Genomic DNA, 19,439 nt, shown 5'->3' with positions numbered 1-19,439 from the left:
ACAGACAGTGGGGGAGGGGCGGAGAGAGGGAGACCCAGAATCCAAAAGCAGGCTCCAGGCTCTGAGCTGTCGGCACAGAGCCCGATGAGAGGCTCAAACCCACGAACTGCAAGATCATCATGACCTGAACCGATGTTGGCATTCCACCAACTGAGCCACCTAAGTGCCCCAAAGTAATTAAAAAAAAAAAAAAAAAAAAAAAAAGGAAGACTATCTGTAGGTAAGAGCTAGGAAAGCAAATTCCTCACCTTGTCACTTTTCTTCCCCCCCAACAAAGGTGAATAAATGGATCCCCTGAATGAGGTAGCTAGGAAAGCAAATTCCTCACCTTGTCACTTTTCTTCCCCCCCAACAAAGGTGAATAAATGGATCCCCTGAATGAGGTTGAAACTGACAAATACTTACCAAGTATGATTTTAATTTCAATAGAATGGACAGTAAACGATATCACTGATAACTAACCAGCTCTACTACTGATTCAACCTTGTAATTCTTAGGGTTATTTCTAGCACAAAACAGCAAGACTACATTTGTTACAATAGCAACCGAAGTAGGTCAAGTGTACATTCAATTATAACTTGATTCTTTTATCAAAAAAAGAAAAAAAAAATAAGAATATGTAGCAAGAATAATTTAAGTTTTGAGAACACTCACTACCAAAATCTAAGAACGAATAAGGTGAGATCATGTATAATAACAAAACCTATGTGAAATATCTGGGAGATCAAAGAAAAACAAACAACATATAAAAAGATAGGACATTCATTTTTATCAGTCAAAAAATGAAGAGTTCTGGACAATGTCAAATTCCACACACCATAACGCTATAGTTACAATTAAATATAATTACTATCTATACATATGCAAAATATAGTTCTATTTCATACAATAAAACCCTTTTAGAAACCATTTTAAAATAAGCAAACTTCTCAACATTAAAATGTGAGGTATAAGTCCTTCTAAAGGTTCCTTAAAGGTTTTAAAACAAAATGCTAAATCTAAAAACAATGTCCTTTCTGTCAGTTCCAAAGTTAAATCTACTTAAAACAAAAGAAAAACTGATAGCTCAGTCACATACTATTTAAATAATATTGTTCAGGCATCTCTAAAATCCTGCATTTTTTTCAAGTATGGGAAATAGAACTCAAATATCCCACGGACAGTACTAAACAGATGGAATATTTAGGAAAGACTTTGGTTGTCATATGGCACAATATTGTTTTATTCCTTCATACATTTTGAAATAAATACCAGGTTTGGTTCTGTTCTTCTAAAAGGCCAAATTACAATCTACATTTAAGATCATTTTTGACTGTGTTAAGACTTGAGTGTAAAATATAACATCAATATTTTATCACAAAAGTAAAGCTGGTAACAAATTATAAAAGAGACAGTACTCTACTCAGATCTACCCAGGGATTAAAGCTCATCATGATAGAAATACTCATCATGAAGCTGTCTGCCATAATCTGTAGCTTCACTGGTAAGAAACAAGTCCTGGTTCTCCAGAATCTCTGCTTCAGAGAGCTTTCTGTCACTATTCAAATCCATATTCATCAATAGTTGAAGAGCCTTTAAAAACAAAACAAAACAAAATAAAACCAAAAGGTGTCAAGTATTTTCAGCAAGATGTTCACATTTCAATGTGATTGGATTTGTCAAAATCATTCAGGTGTGCCAAATACTCATTATTATCTCAGTACTCAAAATATTAACACATTATAACCAAGCTATCTACTGCTTCTCTTACTATCTCCTTTCTTAATTTCTGCTAGGTTCTGCCTCCTCCCCACTCAAATCCAATTCAGGATTGGAGTTAAGCAAAGTTAAGCAAAATTAATATAACCCACTTTGGGCCCTTATAGGTAAAGTATAAACTTTTATTGTTCTATTCACTGTACTACCAAATTAATACATGATATAATCTTAACTTCCTTGACAATCTAAAACAGTTCACAGATTTAAGTCAAGAAATTGCAATGCATGGATCCTAAAGAAACAATGATTCCATTACTTCTTTCTTCAGCTTATGGCTTTGAACTTCTTTTCTATTAATAGCACCAAATCTGGGGAAGAGGAGAATATATAGTCACTTTTTAACACTCACCTCTTCTTGTGCAATTCCTTGATTATTGGGTACTACCCAAGACAACAGCTCTTGGGGGTCAAGCCTGCCATCGGTATCTTTGTCATAATCATTCAGGAATCTATCTTTCTCAACCAGTATCCACTCTGGATCCTCATTTGCTGCTTAATTAAAAAAATAAAACACAATATGCATACACAAGAATAGAACCTGTATCCAATAAGAAGTTTGGTATATCCCTAGAATAAAGGAAATGAATTTAAAGCTTACTACATCAAGGAAGCCCAATGAAACAGATCTACATATCTGAAAAGTCCTAAAATAAGTATACACTATATAATTTCAAAAGTGACATGTAAGTCTAAATGACCCAGAGTTTTTATTTTTTATTAAAGGTTTTTTTTTTTTTTTTTTTTTTTTGAAGATGAGAGAGAATAGAGAGAGAGAGTGAGCAGGAAAGGACAGAGAAGGAGAGGAATAGAGGATCAGAAGCGGGCTCTTTGCTGACAGCAGAGAGCCTGACATAGAGCTCGAACTCACGAGAACTCATGAACTGTGAGATCATGACCTGAGCCAAAGTAGGACACTTAACTGAGTGAGCCACCCAGGTGCCCCACCACTCAGAGTTTTTAAAATGATGTATATTATCACAACAAGTTAAGTCTGTTAACTGCTGCTAATTGTTCTGGTATCTAGTTTCCCCACATTTGAGCGGGGTACATGTACCCATGTACACATTACATGTACATCATGCGGCTATATAAAGCTTGCCATGTGTGCTTATAAAGTAACATGTGTAATTTTAAAGTGAAATTCACACTAAGTGATGCTTTGAAGCAACAATTCCAAAAAGACCTCTGTGAAAAGAAAAAGCTGCACATGCAGACTCCTCAAATTTCAAACACTCAGTAAGATGCCATCCATGGTCTATACCAGTAATTATAGTATTTTGTTTCTTTTTCTTTTAAGATCTACATGCAAAGGTACAGGATTTTGTTTAAAAATATCAACCTCTACTCCTTGCCCATTTGAATCGATAATTATGTTACGTTTGTTTGGAAAGGAAGAAAACTCTTTGAATCTACAAGTGGAACTAAAAGTGAGATAGCATTCTCACATAAGCCATGAGTCTGTTTTTGCTTATATTATATTTACTCGGCAGAACAAGCAGAAATCAGGCACAATTCTTCTTGTTCCATTTCCCTCTGTCAAACAGACCTCAAACAGAGTAAGGCTCTCTCCCAATTCCTTTCTTCTTTAATTCCCATGTTTCCTTCCTCCTTCCACACATCCCAGGGTACTTACTTGGATCCCGCCTGTAGTCACCAAGAAATTCTTCCAAACTAACAAATCCATCACCATTTTTGTCATGTTCTTCTAAAGCCTCTTGAATGACAAATTCCTATTGTATGTTCATAAACAACAACAACAATTAGTTACAAAATTTTCCCACCACCGTCTGAATCCATCCCAGTACAGAAGTTCTTTAGGAATAATCATTTCAGTTGTCCATACTTGCAAGACAATCTTTCTAAACTGGAATTTAGAAGCAGGAATAAAACCACAAATATTAAGTAGTTTTAAATTCAATGTCTTTAAGCTTCTGCTATTGAGAAGAACTCCACTTCACCCTCCTAAACAACCTGAACACTAAACTCACAATCCTATTTTCTGCACATTCCCCTCCTTCTCCAGAAGGACACCTCTTATCACCTAGGTCTCCTTTAGCTCCGCTTTTCGTCTAGTCCATTAACAAACCCAAAAGAACCCCCATTTTAGATCCCTTTGCGTGGAAGTGTTCTGTCTCTAGATCTAAGTGAAATGTGTCAGTCCCCCATAAACCTACACCTCCTTTCTTCCTCTTCCACCAAATCTACCCCATCCACTGCCCCAAATCTGCTCCTCATTCTTATCATGGCTTCTTATCAACCAATCCTCTCTAACCCAAAGATTACACGCTTTCTAGTTACATTTGACCCAAGGTGACCTGTTTAATGGCCAGCTATTTGAGGCCTTCCCTTATTACCTTCCTGTATCTTCTTGTACCCTTTTCTTACTTTGCCAATCTCCACCCTGTACAGCAGACCCACATCACTTTCTCCTTTATTCCAGAATCATAAAGTCTAAAAGAAAGAGAAACACAAATACAAATACAAACCTAACGCTTATAAATTAATTTTATTCCTTTCAGTGGGCTCTCACTGCAGTTTGGAAGTCTGTCTCTGCCTCAGTTTCCCTAACACATACTCTAAAGCTGTTTTTTGAAAATTCCACTTTGAGCCTGACTACAATTCTATCCAAATACTCTCCCATTTTTCAAAACAAGGTACAGGTCTTCTGAGAGATAGAGCGTGAATGGGGAAGGGAGAGAAGGGGACAGAGGATCTAAACCGGCTCCACACTAACAGCACAGAGCCCGATGTGGGGCTTGAACTCATGAACTGTGAGATCATGACCTGAGCTGAAGTCAGAAGCATGTGACTGAGCCACCCAGGCGCCCCAAGGTATGCCTGTTTATCAGCATTGCCTCCTCACCTTTAATTACCTCTATTTTTATGCCTATTCCTCTCATCCTTCTCTTCAATCTCAGGAATTTGCTATCTTTCCCCTTTCTCTAGGGTGAATCCCTCAACACTCTTCCTAGGAAGACTTTTCCCATACTTTTCCATTTCCTGAGTGTTTTCTTTCGCTCTTAACTCTGGCCTCTCCTAAGGGTCCAATCTCTTCTCATCAGCTTCTTCTATGCCTTTAACACATTCAAGTCCCCAGGACTTTGCTATACTCTTTAATTACCATCCTGGATTCTTTGATGCCTAGCTTCTTATGGGTTACATTTATTACTTTGTCCTCACGACCTGCTGCCACCCAAACACCTTTCCACCTGGATTCTAGCATCACAACTGTAACAAAAACATATTCTCAAAAGTCTCTAATTCTAGCCAAACCCAAAGGCTTCCTTTACATCTGCATGAAATAACTTAAATACAAGTTGTTAGTTTTCTAAAAATCAAATGTTACAGATTTTATATATAGAAATAAGGGGATCTTAACCTGGATATCCAAAGATTAGTTTTAGAGAATCTGAGAATCTCCTGAAATTATAATACCATATTTTGTGTGTAGGAGCCTATGTGATTTTTCTGGGATAGTCTACAGGTTGCTCCATATTTTTAAAGGAGTCTGTGATCCCATACAAGTTAAGAATCACTGTAATCCCATACAAGTTAAGTAATCCTCTTGGGAGACAACAGACTTACTTCAATAATGTTGCCATGATTAAAAGAAATTTTGGGGGCACCTGGGTGGCTCAGTCGGTTAAGCATCTGACTCTTGATTTCAGCTCAGGCATCTCATGGTTGTGAGATGAGGCTAAACCTGCTTGGGATTCTCTCTCTCCCTCAAAAAAAAAAAAAAAAAAGGAAATTTTGGAACTACATGAATGAAAGTACTTTAAATTCTAACTTTTAATCCAAAGTAAAACCATCTAGTTGATCTTGTACCCTGCCTTTTCCTTTATCAAATATATCTTTAAATGGAAAAAGGGATACACCAAAACAAATTAAAACAAATTAAGGTAAATAAGAATTAATGAAGCTGCTTTGAATGAGACACCACTTTTTGGTCACACATCTTATGTGCCACAGTCACATAAGTGGGAGTCAACTCCCACTTGGCATATCCTGTCCCGTCCTGACACAACCCATTCTGTCAATGGTACTACTGTTTTGATCATTTTTATACAAGCTCAAAACCTCACAGTCCTCTCTAGCTTTTCCTTTCTCTTCCCACACTTATTTAGTCAGTCAACATTCTTGCTGTGTTTTCTTCAAAATGTTGTTCATGCCTATTTCGTTCCATTGCCACATTGTACTCTGGGGCCGTGGCACATGATGCCCAAATTATTTCATTGTTTTCACTGGTCATTCCCCTCCTCAGTCTTCAATTCAATTGTTCCTTATTCCCCAGAGAATCAATACCTGCCTGCCATGCTAGGGTTCAATTAGCTAGTCTTAACTTAATTTTGGCACTTAAACAAATTGTGCCCAGCATTGTTCTAAAACTAGGTCGTGTGTTTTGTGCCAGGTGAGAAATCAGAAGCCTCAGTGGCAAATGTGGTTGCAATCGTGGTGTCTTGCCACTGGGCTATGGAGAAAAAGGTTAACTGCAGCCTTGTTATTCAAGGCAGCAGCTTTTGGCCATGACCCATTTAATATAAAGCTATGTTCCCTCCTTGAAATATCTTCCCTCCCTGAAATATCCACAGAACCAAGCCACACAGCTGGAGGCTGAGGCTAGGCAACAGACCTCAATATTGAATGTTTAGTCTATTTTTTAGAAGGCTATTTGTTATATTAGCCTTTACAATAGTAAAGTTAACTAGCCTTTACAATAGTTTCTGTTCTCAAGAAGCTTGCCGCGTCATAGTAGGGACTCAATCAATGTTTGTTGAGCTAAATTCTAGAGTTCAACAAAAATTCTGAAGAACTGGTAATTCTTTTAAGTACTAAAGTGATGAGAGGGATCATTCCTCACGCTGCAAACATGTTATTCAGCAGCGGCTACACCTACACCCCTCACCAACACCCTAGGAAAAGGGATCCAAAGGTGATATGTTTTCCCAGACCTGAAGTTTTTACAAGTGATGTCGTAAACTAAATAGAAGTACTGATGCTACTGATACTGGAAAACAGAACAGTGTGAAAGCTACAAAAGGACAAGGAAGGCAATGAAAGTAATGTGGTTATAAGGGAGAAAACAGCCAAGGGAAGCATGCCACTCACACATTGGACAGAGATTTACCTTCTCCCTCCTAATCAGCACTCCTCCCCCACCAGCAGAAATCCTTTCCCACCTCTCATCTTAAGTGGGGAGATCTTTGGATCTTGGGTTCTCTTAAAAATTCTCATTGCTAGATGATTCATTTTAACAACTTAGAAAAAAACAGGTTTTAAAGTTTTGGTTACTCAAGAATTCTCTTAAAACTTCCTTACCGTCATATAATCAACTTCTTCAGGATGCTCAAAAGCAATAAATTCTTCAAGATTCAAACCAGGACCAGAATCTTGGTTCGCTTTCTCAAATCGCTTCTTGTCCTTTAAATGAAGCTTTGAAAATTAAACATTGAATTTATTTAAGGTCTCATCCACAAACATCATTACACATACTTTGAAAAATACATACTATGTGAAATCTGAAGTACATTCTCATACATTATCTTCACATTGCCCTTTTGAAGGTAGGTTAGACAAATTAACAAACATTTATGAGAAGCAACTGAGACACAGACTCTAGAGTCAGAGACTCAGATCTGAATGCCAGCAATGCCACTTACCAGCTGTGGTAAGAACACATTGCTTAACCTCTCTGGTTTCCTCAGCTATAAAATCAGGATAAAAATCTCCATTGAGCAATTGGGATGAGAATCCCTCTCAAGCAATTAGTAAACCTTAGCATTTAAAAACTGTTACATATTACTATTATTGATAGAAAACTGAAATTAAATGATTGAGAGAGATGTCAGAAATACAGCTGGTATGCTGAACTTTGATCCTCCCTGTTCTTCTACAGTACTACACGTTATCTTCTTTAACAATCTCAACTTTTCCGAATGCCCCAAAAGCAATAAATTCAGACTATGTATTAATTCTTGATATATCATTTTCAAATAATTTCTGGTCCTTGGAATGACTTTTCAAAAATGTTAACAGATTTTAGAAAAATAGTCATCTTATGAGAATACTTCTGGTGTATGTATCTAATATTTGAAAGTCTATTGTTGGTAGGCCCTTTAGAGTGCTAATAATTACTCAGGTACAAACACATCAAAAGGTGAAACGGACCTATTTTGAGGTTAAGTAAACATACTTTTTTACTTTCTCACACCATCTTCCTTTTTTTCCTTTTGTAAAGTATGCACAAGTAGTAAATCAAGAAGCAGCTATTAGAGACAAGGCTGTTTTTAATGCATTTCTCAAAAGGAATTCTGTAATCAAGAACCTTGGAAGCCAATAGTGCTATATTGCTAATCTTGCATAAATTCTATTTTGAGAATTTATGGGAAAAACTTTCCTTTCTGTAAACTGTATGTATTAAACAGCACATGAAAAAAACCACAATTTCAAATATTTTGGAAGTTTTTAATATATGTATCTCATTGTTGAAAATAAATGCTCTTTTCAGTTTTCTAGAATAGAGGTTAGGTAGCAGTCATTTACTGAAACACTAGTTCTTTTAAAATGACTGATTTACAGTGGAGAGGCTCACTTCTTCCCCAAGAGTTCATCTTTTAAACCATCCAGATCCCACTAGCCAGTTATTACTAAATCATGACAGAAAAAAAAAAAAAAATAACAACAACCTTGTTTCCAAATAGCTACTTTTAACTTAATGTTTCCTAATTTCACGTAACTAGACCAAATAATTTACATTTGCTGTTCAGGGGCTTAACATGGGAAAAAGTAGACAAGAATTTGAGGTACTTTGTTGAGTCAATCAAGTTCTTTTTGAATAAACTACTATTCAAAATACCAAGTGCTTAGATTTCCTTATGAAAGAACCCTTCAGTTTGGAGCAAAAAGGTCCATGTTTCAGCAGCGGGAGCTGAATTTGGCCAAATTTGCCTATGGAAAGAAAGGATCTCTTTCAACAAGCTCAGATTGTTTTTTAAAAAATTAAGGAAAGTAGTTTTCTTGTTCATATTTCTCAGATTTTTAAAATCAAATGAAATAATGAGATTTTTAAAAAACAGTTTTATTCATGGTTATTTGAAGAAAACAATTTAAGAGCAACTCAAATTAAAGAAGCCAATACACAGGAAGATTGTTTTTCCAAAGTGGCAAAAGATTACAACAAAAAAGGCTGTCAGCTTCATAAAACCTCAACAGTCTTCTGTGTAAAAACACTGTATTTTAGTGGAGAGTAGAAAGTGCTACACACAGTTAGTAAAAAGGTAGAAATGACCATAATCATTTATTTTTATATTGTCACAGAAAACTTGTGAAGAACAAAACTGCCATCTTTTGGTAGACTAATGATTTTACACGAGGAAATATATAACCTGTGATGCCAGAACAAAAGTCTAGGTCTTAAAAATTCTGATCAGCCATGTGCCAGATTCTATCTTACATAAATAAATATTGCTTGTACATGCACATTCAGCAGCTGGCTTTAAAAGTTAGACCAATTGAACTTTTGCCAGGTAGATGCCCAAACTTTAATTATCCTGCCTAAAAGTGCTGACTATAATTGTTCATCATAACGTAAAGAAATGCTTTTTCAAGCATTTTACAGCCTTAGAGGGCCATTATTACAGGTTATCTCTATTCTCTACATGGAAAGTTACTAAAAATAAGATAAAATTCAGGCATCAAATTGATTTTTGTTTAATAGGCTTCCATATAGAAAAATTTTATTTTATTTAGATATGCAATTCCTTTTGATGATTAGTTATGGTATAATGTTAAGTCTGTAACTTTGAGTAAGACTGATTCATTCTTCATCCTTGTTGATTTTTATTTTGAAGAATAATACATACGTTTCTGAGTTCATCTTTATAATCCATATTCACTTTGAGGGGGTTATATATAACAAATTCTAATAAAGTATTATCAATGGAACTTCATATAGAGACATGAAGAGAGACATGAGACAATACCTCATGCAGAGATATTCTTGGGTTGTCAAAGAATAACCAGTAGGACTCCCATTGAGAAGTGTTCATTTTAGGGATCCATCAATTCCTTTACACTATTAAGATCTAATTCACTCTTAAAAAGTAGAGTCTTATAATCAAAATGTACTGAGTACCTTGGTGGCGAACCCATTATCAGAACCACACATTTTTTAAAAGAAAAACTGTTCTTAAGTAGGTTATATTAATGAGTCATGTATCCCTTCAAAGTGAAGATTTTTTTTCTCAACACCATCATCTATTACTAATCACCCTGTTCCAAGAATATAGACTCAAGAAACCACACATAAACATTTCTCATGTTTTGATGGAATAGTTATTAAATCTTTTGGGTGCCAAAAGAAAAAAAAAAGACACAATTATAGTCTGATGCTGGTAAGATTTTAAAATATTGTATTTAACTTCTCTCTTGTTACCTAGCAGGTAAGTCATATCATTCCATGGTTTGGTTTTAGAAAAGTCTCAGAACTCAAACAATACTTTTAAGATTAATTGATTCCTATAGGATACCTAGGAGACAGGCAAATCCCAAATCTCATTATCGTTTGTTTCTTTTTTTAGCATTAAGTAGTAAAAAGACTAATTTCCACTCTCTGTAGTCCACTGTAAGATGAAGACCCAAATAAGGAGGAAAAAAGGGAAAAGGAATCTTAACTAATCTAAAGCTGATATAGTTAACCAATTCTTCAATAATTTTTAAAAGCTAATTATGGGGGCGCCTGGGTGGCACAGTCGGTTAAGCGTCCGACTTCAGCCAGGTCACGATCTCGCGGTCCGTGAGTTCGAGCCCCGCGTCAGGCTCTGGGGCTGATGGCTCAGAGCCTGGAGCCTGTTTCCGATTCTGTGTCTCCCTCTCTCTCTGCCCCTCCCCCGTTCATGCTCTGTCTCTCCCTGTCCCAAAAATAAATAAACGTTGGAAAAAGAAAAAAAAAAAAAAAACTTATAAAAGCTAATTATGTATTAAATATAAACCTATGTGAATCACACATGCTTTCTTCAATAATATTCTTTTGTGGGGCACCTGGGTGGCTCAGTCGGTTAAGTGTCAAACTTCAGTTCAGGCCATGATCTCATGGTTCCTGAGTTCGAGCCCCACATCAGGCTCTGTGCTGACAGCTCAGAGCCTGGAGCCTGCTTCAGATTCTGTGTCTCCCTCTCTCCTGCCCCTCCCCCAATCATACTCTGTCTCTCTCTCAAAAATAAACATTAAAATAATATTCTTAACCGTCTGAGCCACCCAGGCACCCCTAAAATATTATTCTTTTGTTTACTGTTTAATATTCTGTTGACCTACCCAACTGCTACTATTTATTGCTATCTCTCCATACTTTTATTATCCTCATTTTTTGAGATGAGGAAACTGAGGCATAGGGAGGTTTAATAGCTTACCCAAAGCTGCACAATTATTAAGCTGTACAGCTGGATGTGAAGCCAGGCAGACTGGCTCCAAGGCTGAAGCCCTTAACCTCTACATTGGTGGCATACACATAGCATAATCATTAGCAGAAAAAACAATCCACTTTGAGTTAGTGATGGCCTATAGAGCTCAAGTGGCCAATATGATTCTGAAACAAATAGAATGTATAATGATAAATATGGCCACAACAAAACCTAAAAAGTAGACACCATAATGGAATGTTAAAGAATGGAAGAGGCTCAAATGTTATCCAAGTATCCTTGACTAGTATTTTGGGATGTAATAATTTGCAACAAGGTGTTTGGTTTAATTGAATCAGTTACTTTGTTTATTCATTTATTTTTAAAAAAAAAAATTTTTTTTTAACATTTATTTATTTTTGAGACAGAGAGAGACAGAGCATGAATGGGGGAGGGTCAGAGAGAGAGGGAGACACAGAATCCGAAACATGCTCCAGGCTCTGAGCAGTCAGCACAGAGCCCGTTGCGGGGCTTGAACCCACGGACCGGACCGTGAGATCATGACCTGAGCTGAAGTCAGACGCTTAACGGACTGAGCCACCCAGGCGCCCCTCATTTATTTTTTAAATAGGCTCCATGCTGGGTCCCTAACACAGGACTTGAACTCAGGACTCTGAGATCAAGAGTTGGACACTTAACTGACTGAGTCACCCAGGTGCCCCTGGGTTTATTTTTTCCACATAGAAAAAACTATCTATTCAAAAAAAGTCTTTAGAGTTACCTTTGAAATATAAAAGTTCATATTGAAATAGCAATTTCTTAAGCTTATTTTCCTTTGTGTTAAAAAGTTCATACAAATTAATAATTAAAAGTTCTTATTAACTCCTAAATAAAAATTGTCTTCCTCACCTCTGTTTAAGAAGCATTAGAACCTGTGTGGCTCAGTCAGTTAAGTGACTGACTCTTGCTTTCGGCTCATGTCATGATCTTACGGTTTGTGAGTTCCAGCCCTGAGTCGGGCTCTAAAGCTGGCAGCATGGAGCCTGCTTGGGATTCTCTCTCTCTCCCTCTCTCTCTGCTCCTCCCCTGCTCACGCTATCTCTGTCTCTCTCAAAATAAATAAACTTAAAATTAAAAAAAATACTTTTTTAAAAAAAGCATTAGAAGAAGACATATTTTAATTATGACAAATTAAACCATGAGAATCAACAAAACTTATAGTGACACTGAATCTTCAAAAATGAGTTACTTTAAATGGTACAGCCTCTATGGAAGACCATATGACAGTTCTTCAAAAAATTAAAAATGGAAGTACTACACAATCCAGCAATTCCATTTCAGGGTGTATATCCCAAAGAATTAAAAGCAGGATCTCAAAGAGATATTTGTACACCCATGTTCATAGCAACATTATTCACAAGAGCCAAAAAGTTGAAGCAACCCAAGTGTCCATGGATAAACAAAGTGTGGTATATATACACACTATATCCATGGATATACATGTGGTACATACATACGATAGAGTATCATTCAGTCTTAAAAAGGAAATTCTCACACATACTACAACATTATGAGGACATGATGTTAAGTGAAGTAAGCCACTCACAAAAAGACAAAAATATGTATGATTCCACTTATATGAGGTTCGTAGAATAATCAAATTCAAAGACAGAAAATACAATGGTGACTGCCAGGGACCCAGGGGAGGAGGAATGGGGAGTTGTTGTTTTATGGGTTTAGAATTTCAGCTTTGCAAGGTGAAAAGAGTTCTGGAGATTGGTTGTATTAACAATGTGAATGTACTTAACACTACTGAACTGAACACTTAAAAATGGTTAAAATGGGGGTGCCTGGGTGGCTTAGTCAGTTAAGCATCTGGCTTCAGTTCAGGTCATGATCTCACGGTTCAGAAGTTTGAGTCCCACATCAGGCTCTCTGCTGTCAGTGCAGAGCCTGCTTCAGATCCCCTGTCCCCGTCTCTCTGCCCCTCCCCTGCTCATGCTCTCTCAAAAATAAAAATAAACATTTAAAAAATCTAAAAAAAATGGTAAATTTTAAGTGTATTTTATTACAATTAATTTTTTCAAATAGTTATTTTATATAAAACTATCTGTTTACAAATGGGAATGGGCCTCTAGTCTTAGTCAATATGATATAAAACTGTTCAATAATAACAAAAAATAAAATACTGAGGTACATATTCAAAATACACTAAAAAGCAACTGTAGCAATGAGGACAAATGATGCATCTAGGAAAAAAAAATGCAAGGATAATTTAGGTAGTCCGGAATAAGAGTCCTGAATCCGGTGAGAAAGGAAGCCATCAAAATGACCACTGAAGTGGAACAGGTGATTGCCCAGAGGACAAGGCAATCCCAGTCTATAACCTCAGAACCTCTTGTGCTCATTCATGCAGGAAGGGAAAGTGAACTGATAGATCAAAAGGAACAGCCCATGCACGCATACTCACCTGCCGAAAAGACTCCTCTTCTGCGTCATCCAGAGCAGTGTTCTCATCAAAGTCAATCACACGATCATACATCTGAATGTTGTATTCATCCCATGACACACTACCGTCACTGTTTTTGTCATATTCAACAAACTGTTGTTTCGCTTCTTGCATAGCATAATGTTTGAAAGACATCTGAATCCACGAACTGAGTTCACCTGTGAGAATTTCCCAGAACACAATGAATGTTGACGGTAATTCTGGTATTTACTGAAGTGAACGTTTCTAAACTTTATCTAAAAGAAAAAAATCCTGAGTGTTTTCAAATACTGAGGGAGAATTAGCCTAGTTGTATTCAATAGAAATAGGAGTAGGAGGTGGTGAGAGCAGTTTGGAATCTAAGAATATAATATTATGTGATCCAAATAGAATGCAAACTCTGAGTAGAGTTTGGGTATGTTTTGTTCATTAAGGTACTCTAAATGCCTAGAAAGTGCCTGGCTCAATAAGTAATTTGTTAAATGAATTACCAATTAGCTAAAATAGTATTTGACTTTCAAAAATTATCCACAAAATTGCAGATGACCTTTGCTAACTATCACAGATCTCTTGGGAAGTACAAATATGTTAATAACTACCTATTTATTTTAATATGTATTAGAAATAAGTTTTTCATTTATGAAAGTAATATAAAGTTTCCCTTTAAAATAAATTTCATGTTGAGTTGAATCAAAACCATATTAAGGAAGTAACAGATGGCAAGTAGCTATGGTCTAAATTGTGAAAATCTATTCAAGTGACTGATGTTTGAGAAACACTATTACAGTATATGTCCTTCAACCATGTCATAAAACTTCTGGGTGAAATTTTAACAAAAGTTATGGGTAGCATTTAGGATTTAAGCCCTCTTGCAACAGCTCTCTGTGTTATCTTGGTACCTGAAGACATGGGAGAAAGTTTCTAAATCTCTAATGTCCACGTTCAGATCAACTTTAAAAAAATCTATTCAGAGATATTTACTCTATTGCATTATAGAAAAAAAGTGGTGGGGGAAGAACATGAATATTTGCAAGGACAGCAGGAGTACACCATTTGGTTTAAAAGTGATATACCATTTGGTTTAGAGTGGTACTCCTCTAACTGGTTTGGGGGAGGTCAAGTGGATAGAAAAGTGAAGACACTTTGTCTCTCCTGAAACTCTAAATTAGGGCAGAATAATTATCATGGTAACCATGTACTGAACAATTATTATATATTAGGTCCTCTACATATGTTGTCTCTAATCTTCACAGCAAGGCAATTCTAATAACTGTCCATTTCCGTTTCTAATCTAATTTATTTTAAGTTCAAGAAATTGCCATTTGGAATTGAGGACTCACAGCCAGTAAGCAGAATCCAGATTCAAACCTATGTCTGTTTCTAAAGCCCAAAATCCTTCCACAGAATTTCGGGCTCTCAAGAACCTGAGTCCAGTCCTACCTCTTACAGTGCAAATTAGCAAACTTCTCTGAAGGGTCCTTCAAGTACAATGAGGGTATCTTCTGGTTTATTTAAAGAGATCATCATGACATAATAGAATACAGATTGGAAAAGGGACCAGAAACATGGGTTCACACTTGAGCTCTGCCATAAGGGGTAAGTTTACTCACCCAAGTTTTTGTTTTCTCATATGTAAAATGAAGATTTGAACTAAGTTCCTTTTAACTTTAAATTTAAAGTTTACTATTAAATATTTGAACATATCTAGGCCCTAATAGGTACCACAAAGTCTTCCAAATCAACTTTTTCTGTGTGCTTGCTAGTGTAACCAAAGATAGACCTATTTTTAGTGGACAACTAGAGTCAAAGCTTTGTTTTTATTTGAAGTAGAGAACCCAAAACCTTAATATTTCTGAGAGCACCAATTTTACTGACAACACATCTTAAATTTACCAATTATTTTGTACTTCTCTGTCCAGCAATTTTCTTTATGACTGACTTCAGACAATGAGAAGCATTTAAATAAGAGTTATAGCAAAATATGGGATGCCTGGGTGGCTCAGTCGGTTAAGCATTCAACCTTTGGTTTCTGCTCAGGTGATGATCTCACAGTTTGTGAGTTTGAGTCCACATAGGGCTCTGCACTGACAGCACAGAGCCTGCTTGGGATTATCTCTCTCCCTCTCTCTTCCCCTCTCATGCTCTCTTTCTTTCTCTCTAAATAAATAAATAAGCTTAAAAAAAAAAGAGTTATAACAAAATATCTCCTGAATTTTTTTGGATGATCGACTTAGAAAGTTGAGAGGGTTTACCACTTGAATTAAGCAATGAAGAGAAACAGTTGCACAGCAATTTAATATTCTTTTAATAATCTGTGCATTTCATTTCTGACTGGAGAACCTACCTGAGAGCAAATTTTTTAAAGTAAACTCTACCAACTGAGCCAGCCAGGTACTCCTCATTAAAAAAAAAAAAAAAAAAAAAAAAAAAAAAATTAATGTTCATTTATCTTCGAAAGAGAGAAACAGAGCGTAAGTGGGGGTGGGGCAGTGAGAGAAGAAGACACAGAAACCAAAGCAGGCTCCAGGCTCCGAGCTGTCAGCACAGAGCCCAATGTGGGGCTCGAACCCATGAACCATAACATCATGACCTAAGCCGAAACTGAATGCTTAACCAGGTGCCCCTCAGATTTTTTTTAAGTGAAGGATATTAAAAACTGAATTAAGAGCAAGAAATCTGGATTCTAATCCTGGCCACTCATATAAGAAAGGCACTTACCCCTCTGGATTTCAGTTTCTTCAGCTCTACAAAGAGAGGTGGACAAGATGATTCTAAGGCCCCTACCAGGTGTAGTAAGTTGTAATAAACATAATTTACATGCAACAGGTCTTTTTCTACTTATGAAAAAGAAGCAAATTCTTAAATTGCTAATGAAGCATATATCAAAAGAGCAATACAGCATGTAACACCATAGGTTTTTGACATATTTATGTCAAAAGTCTATTGTTGACATCGATAAAAGTCATATGAGAAACGGGGTGTTTGCTCAATGTATGACTTACACATACCGTGTAGCGTCCACGATGTTTATATATTACCGGAGAGCACTGATTTTTACTTGGAACCTATGCCTAAAGATTTCCAGATAAAACCTACTCAACATGTTCCCCCCACCCCACCCCCCGTCACAGTACCTCTCATTTGTTGCAACACTAGCAATCTACACTCAACAGATAGACCTGCTTAATAAAATGTTTATATTTCTATCTCCTACAAAGGGATTTCTCCATTGTTAGTTGTGTAGGACGTCCTTACTTTCGGTGAGGAAGCCATCTGAGTCCAAGTCAATTTTCTTTATGATTGACTTCAGTCTTTTGTGTTGCTCTTCAGGGGTAAGTTTAACATACTCATCGACTTCTTCCTTTGGGGGGGTAAGCAATACATAGGGGGGTAAAGCATTACCATCAGTGCGGTAAAATGGTGGAAAAAATAAGGCTACCAGAAGCCTCTCCTGTTCAGGGTTTTGGGGTGACCCACACTTGCTCTTCCAAGGCCCCCACCGCCTACACACCTTCAGTGATCCTGCCCCGTGTCAGAGGGTGGAAGGGTTCCGGCTCCTGGGCCGCTCTATTTCCTCAGGCTCAGAGGCCTCGGGGTCCCCCTGAGAGTGAGAGGCGCCCCGCCCGGACCCCATTGTCAGGCAGCCCGGGCCAGGCCTCGTCTGGCCGCCCCTCTTTGTCCCGGGACAAAGCCCGCCGCAGCCGCGGTGCGAGGCCCGGCCCTCCCAGCCCCCGGCCTGGCCACCTCACCTGGCCGCCCAACAGAGCCTCACGGTCGTATTCGCTGCGGTGCTCGCCCTGCGGGTAGTGCAGCTCCTCGGCGTCCCCGGCGCCGGCTGTAACGGCACACAGCAGCAGCAGCCCCAGCGCCGCGGGCCTCGGGCCCAGCCGCATCGCGCCGACCCGCCGCGGACACAGAGAGGCGAGGAAGGAGACCGGCGGGGGCTCAAGCCCGCGGCGGCGCTTCGCGGGCTGCTGCGGACCGGCGGTGCGGCGTATGTGGGGAGGAGGGAAGGAGACACGGAGGGGGCGGTGGCCGTCTTTCCTCAGGCCGTAGGCGGATGAGGCCTGAGCGACTACTGCGATGTTGGGGCTGGCCAGCCCAAGGCCTAAATGGCCCCGGCGGAGGGGCGGGGCCCCAGGCCGCGCCGCTGATTGGGCCGTCAGGCGCTGGGGGAGGGCCGCGGCGATGTGGCGGTCTGCTGCCGGTACGACAGCTCCACAGCGCTAGCGGTGGCTGCCAGGAGGGGAGACCCCCGCAGGCGCCTTCGTCTGCGCCAAGAAACCTTCAGAAAGCACGACCCCACCTTACTCCCTCCCTGTCTTTTCCCGTCAGTCTTGTTAATGGCAGAAATTCCCCACTCCATGTGTCCATCCGCCCTCGAGAAAAGCTGGAGATTGGGATCAAAAAAATATGGTACCTAGAAAAATGTTTATCTTGAGGAACCAACCAACAGTATGCATTTCCCAGTCTTCAAGTGTATGTCTACTTATTTATTTCACCAGAGCAGGAAGAACAAACCCAGCTACTGAAGTCAGGTATTTGTAGCTGATGCTCAATTTCGTGACTTACAGGTTCTGTGACCATGGCCAAGTTCCTTGGCCCTTGAAAACTTGTTTGCTTACTTATAAAATGGACGTCAATTGACCTTAAAAGAGTTGTGAAGGTTATATTAAATAAAATAATGCGTTTAGAACAGTAGCTGCAGCATATGGTAAAGTGTTCAATAAATGTGAGCTTACATCCATGTGGGTGAAAAAGTAGCTGAATGGACAGATGGCATAGCTTAGAAAGTACCTAGGAAAACCTTTAAGAATAGAATGCATGTACTCGTAGCTTCTATTCCATGTCTGTCTACAGGTCTACGTAATTTCTGTACCTCATCCACACTAAACACACAAAAAAATTTGTAGGCTGCAGCTTGAGCCCTTTTCTTTCATTGACTGCTCCACTTAGGATCAGGCCTTTTCACACGGAAGAAAAGGCTTTCTGGGTTCTCTTTCACTTCCCACAGTTTCTATTTGGATTGGGAGTAAGAATCCTGTTCCAAACTGAAAAACTGAGTGGGCACAAATCAGACAAATTTCCTGGGTGAAGATGGAATTTTATTGTTTTTAGTCAGAGACCATGGAAAGGTTTACAGAGTAGACTAAGTTCAAATGGGATCTTTTCAGCGTTATAAAGAGCAATGCAAAATAAAGTTTTAAGTTTCAGAGTCTAAGTGTAGGCTCTAGAGTTGATTTCTCTAAAACAAACAGAAAAGAAGGAAAAAACTTTTATCACCAAGCCATTTTAATTTTAACTTCAGTTCTGGGTTTTGAGGCAGTCTGTGAAAAAAAGAGACACAAATGTCTCTAACTTAGCTTTGTACCTATTGTTCTCCAGTAAGTGCAAGGTAAACTTTGACTAGCTTCTGATGTGATTCCAATTACAAAGGTTAGGATAAAAGGTATTATAGAAGTTCTTCCGGTCTCAAGGGCTCGACAGGTGGGGGTTTTGGGGCAAAGCGAATCTAACGATATCTAAAGAGGCAGTGGTGAACAGACAAATGTCTGAGCATCAGAACACTTGGGTTCTGTCTTCCCTCAGCCCCTAAACAGGCTGCTTTTCCTCCTTGTGCCTATTTTTTTCCTCTGTTGCAAAAGGATTGGGTTAGCTCTGAGGATCTTAATTTGAGAATTTAGGGCTGCTAAGGGTTCCTAAATGGTGTGATAATCTCAAAATCTCATGCAAAATTGTGTGCATATGTACATTTCTGGGGAGGAGGTCTATAGTTTTGCTTTCATCAGAGTCTCAAA

At 38.3% G+C, this 19,439-nt stretch overlaps 1 protein-coding gene across 2 annotated transcripts; it reads right to left on the bottom strand.

Moving 5' to 3' along the window:
• Nucleotides 1-746: 746 nt before the first annotated feature.
• On the bottom strand, nucleotides 747-17,738 carry RCN2 (reticulocalbin 2). 2 transcript variants are annotated; one of them, XM_030317626.1, is made up of 7 exons: nucleotides 17,391-17,738; nucleotides 16,897-17,002; nucleotides 13,624-13,820; nucleotides 7,078-7,191; nucleotides 3,392-3,488; nucleotides 2,108-2,247; nucleotides 747-1,572 (listed from the first exon to the last, which is right to left on the bottom strand). In XM_030317626.1, exons 1-7 carry the CDS (start codon nucleotides 17,532-17,534, stop codon nucleotides 1,420-1,422), a joined length of 951 nt encoding a protein of 316 aa, XP_030173486.1. In that variant the 5' UTR covers nucleotides 17,535-17,738; the 3' UTR covers nucleotides 747-1,419. The 2 variants fall into 2 exon arrangements, with proteins under 2 accessions (XP_030173486.1, XP_030173485.1); XM_030317625.1 differs by having other exon boundaries at nucleotides 2,108-2,250; nucleotides 17,391-17,737.
• Nucleotides 17,739-19,439: the final 1,701 nt, after the last annotated feature.

This window comes from Lynx canadensis, chromosome B3 (genome assembly GCF_007474595.2).
Source record: "Lynx canadensis isolate LIC74 chromosome B3, mLynCan4.pri.v2, whole genome shotgun sequence".
Taxonomy (NCBI): Eukaryota; Metazoa; Chordata; class Mammalia; order Carnivora; family Felidae; genus Lynx; species Lynx canadensis.
The sequence above is the reverse complement of the archived record's forward strand: the minus strand, read 5'-3'. Positions and strand labels throughout refer to the sequence as shown.

Coding starts and splice junctions, on each gene's coding strand:
- RCN2 (XM_030317625.1), bottom strand. CDS start 17,534: ATGCGGCTGGGCCCGAGGCCCGCGGCGCTGGGGCTGCTGCTGCTGTGT. Junction 17,003..17,390: donor AGGCTCTGTTGGGCGGCCAG/GTGAGGTGGCCA, acceptor ACCCCCCCAAAG/GAAGAAGTCGATGAGTATGT. Junction 3,489..7,077: donor AAGAAGTTGATTATATGACG/GTAAGGAAGTTT, acceptor AACATACAATAG/GAATTTGTCATTCAAGAGGC.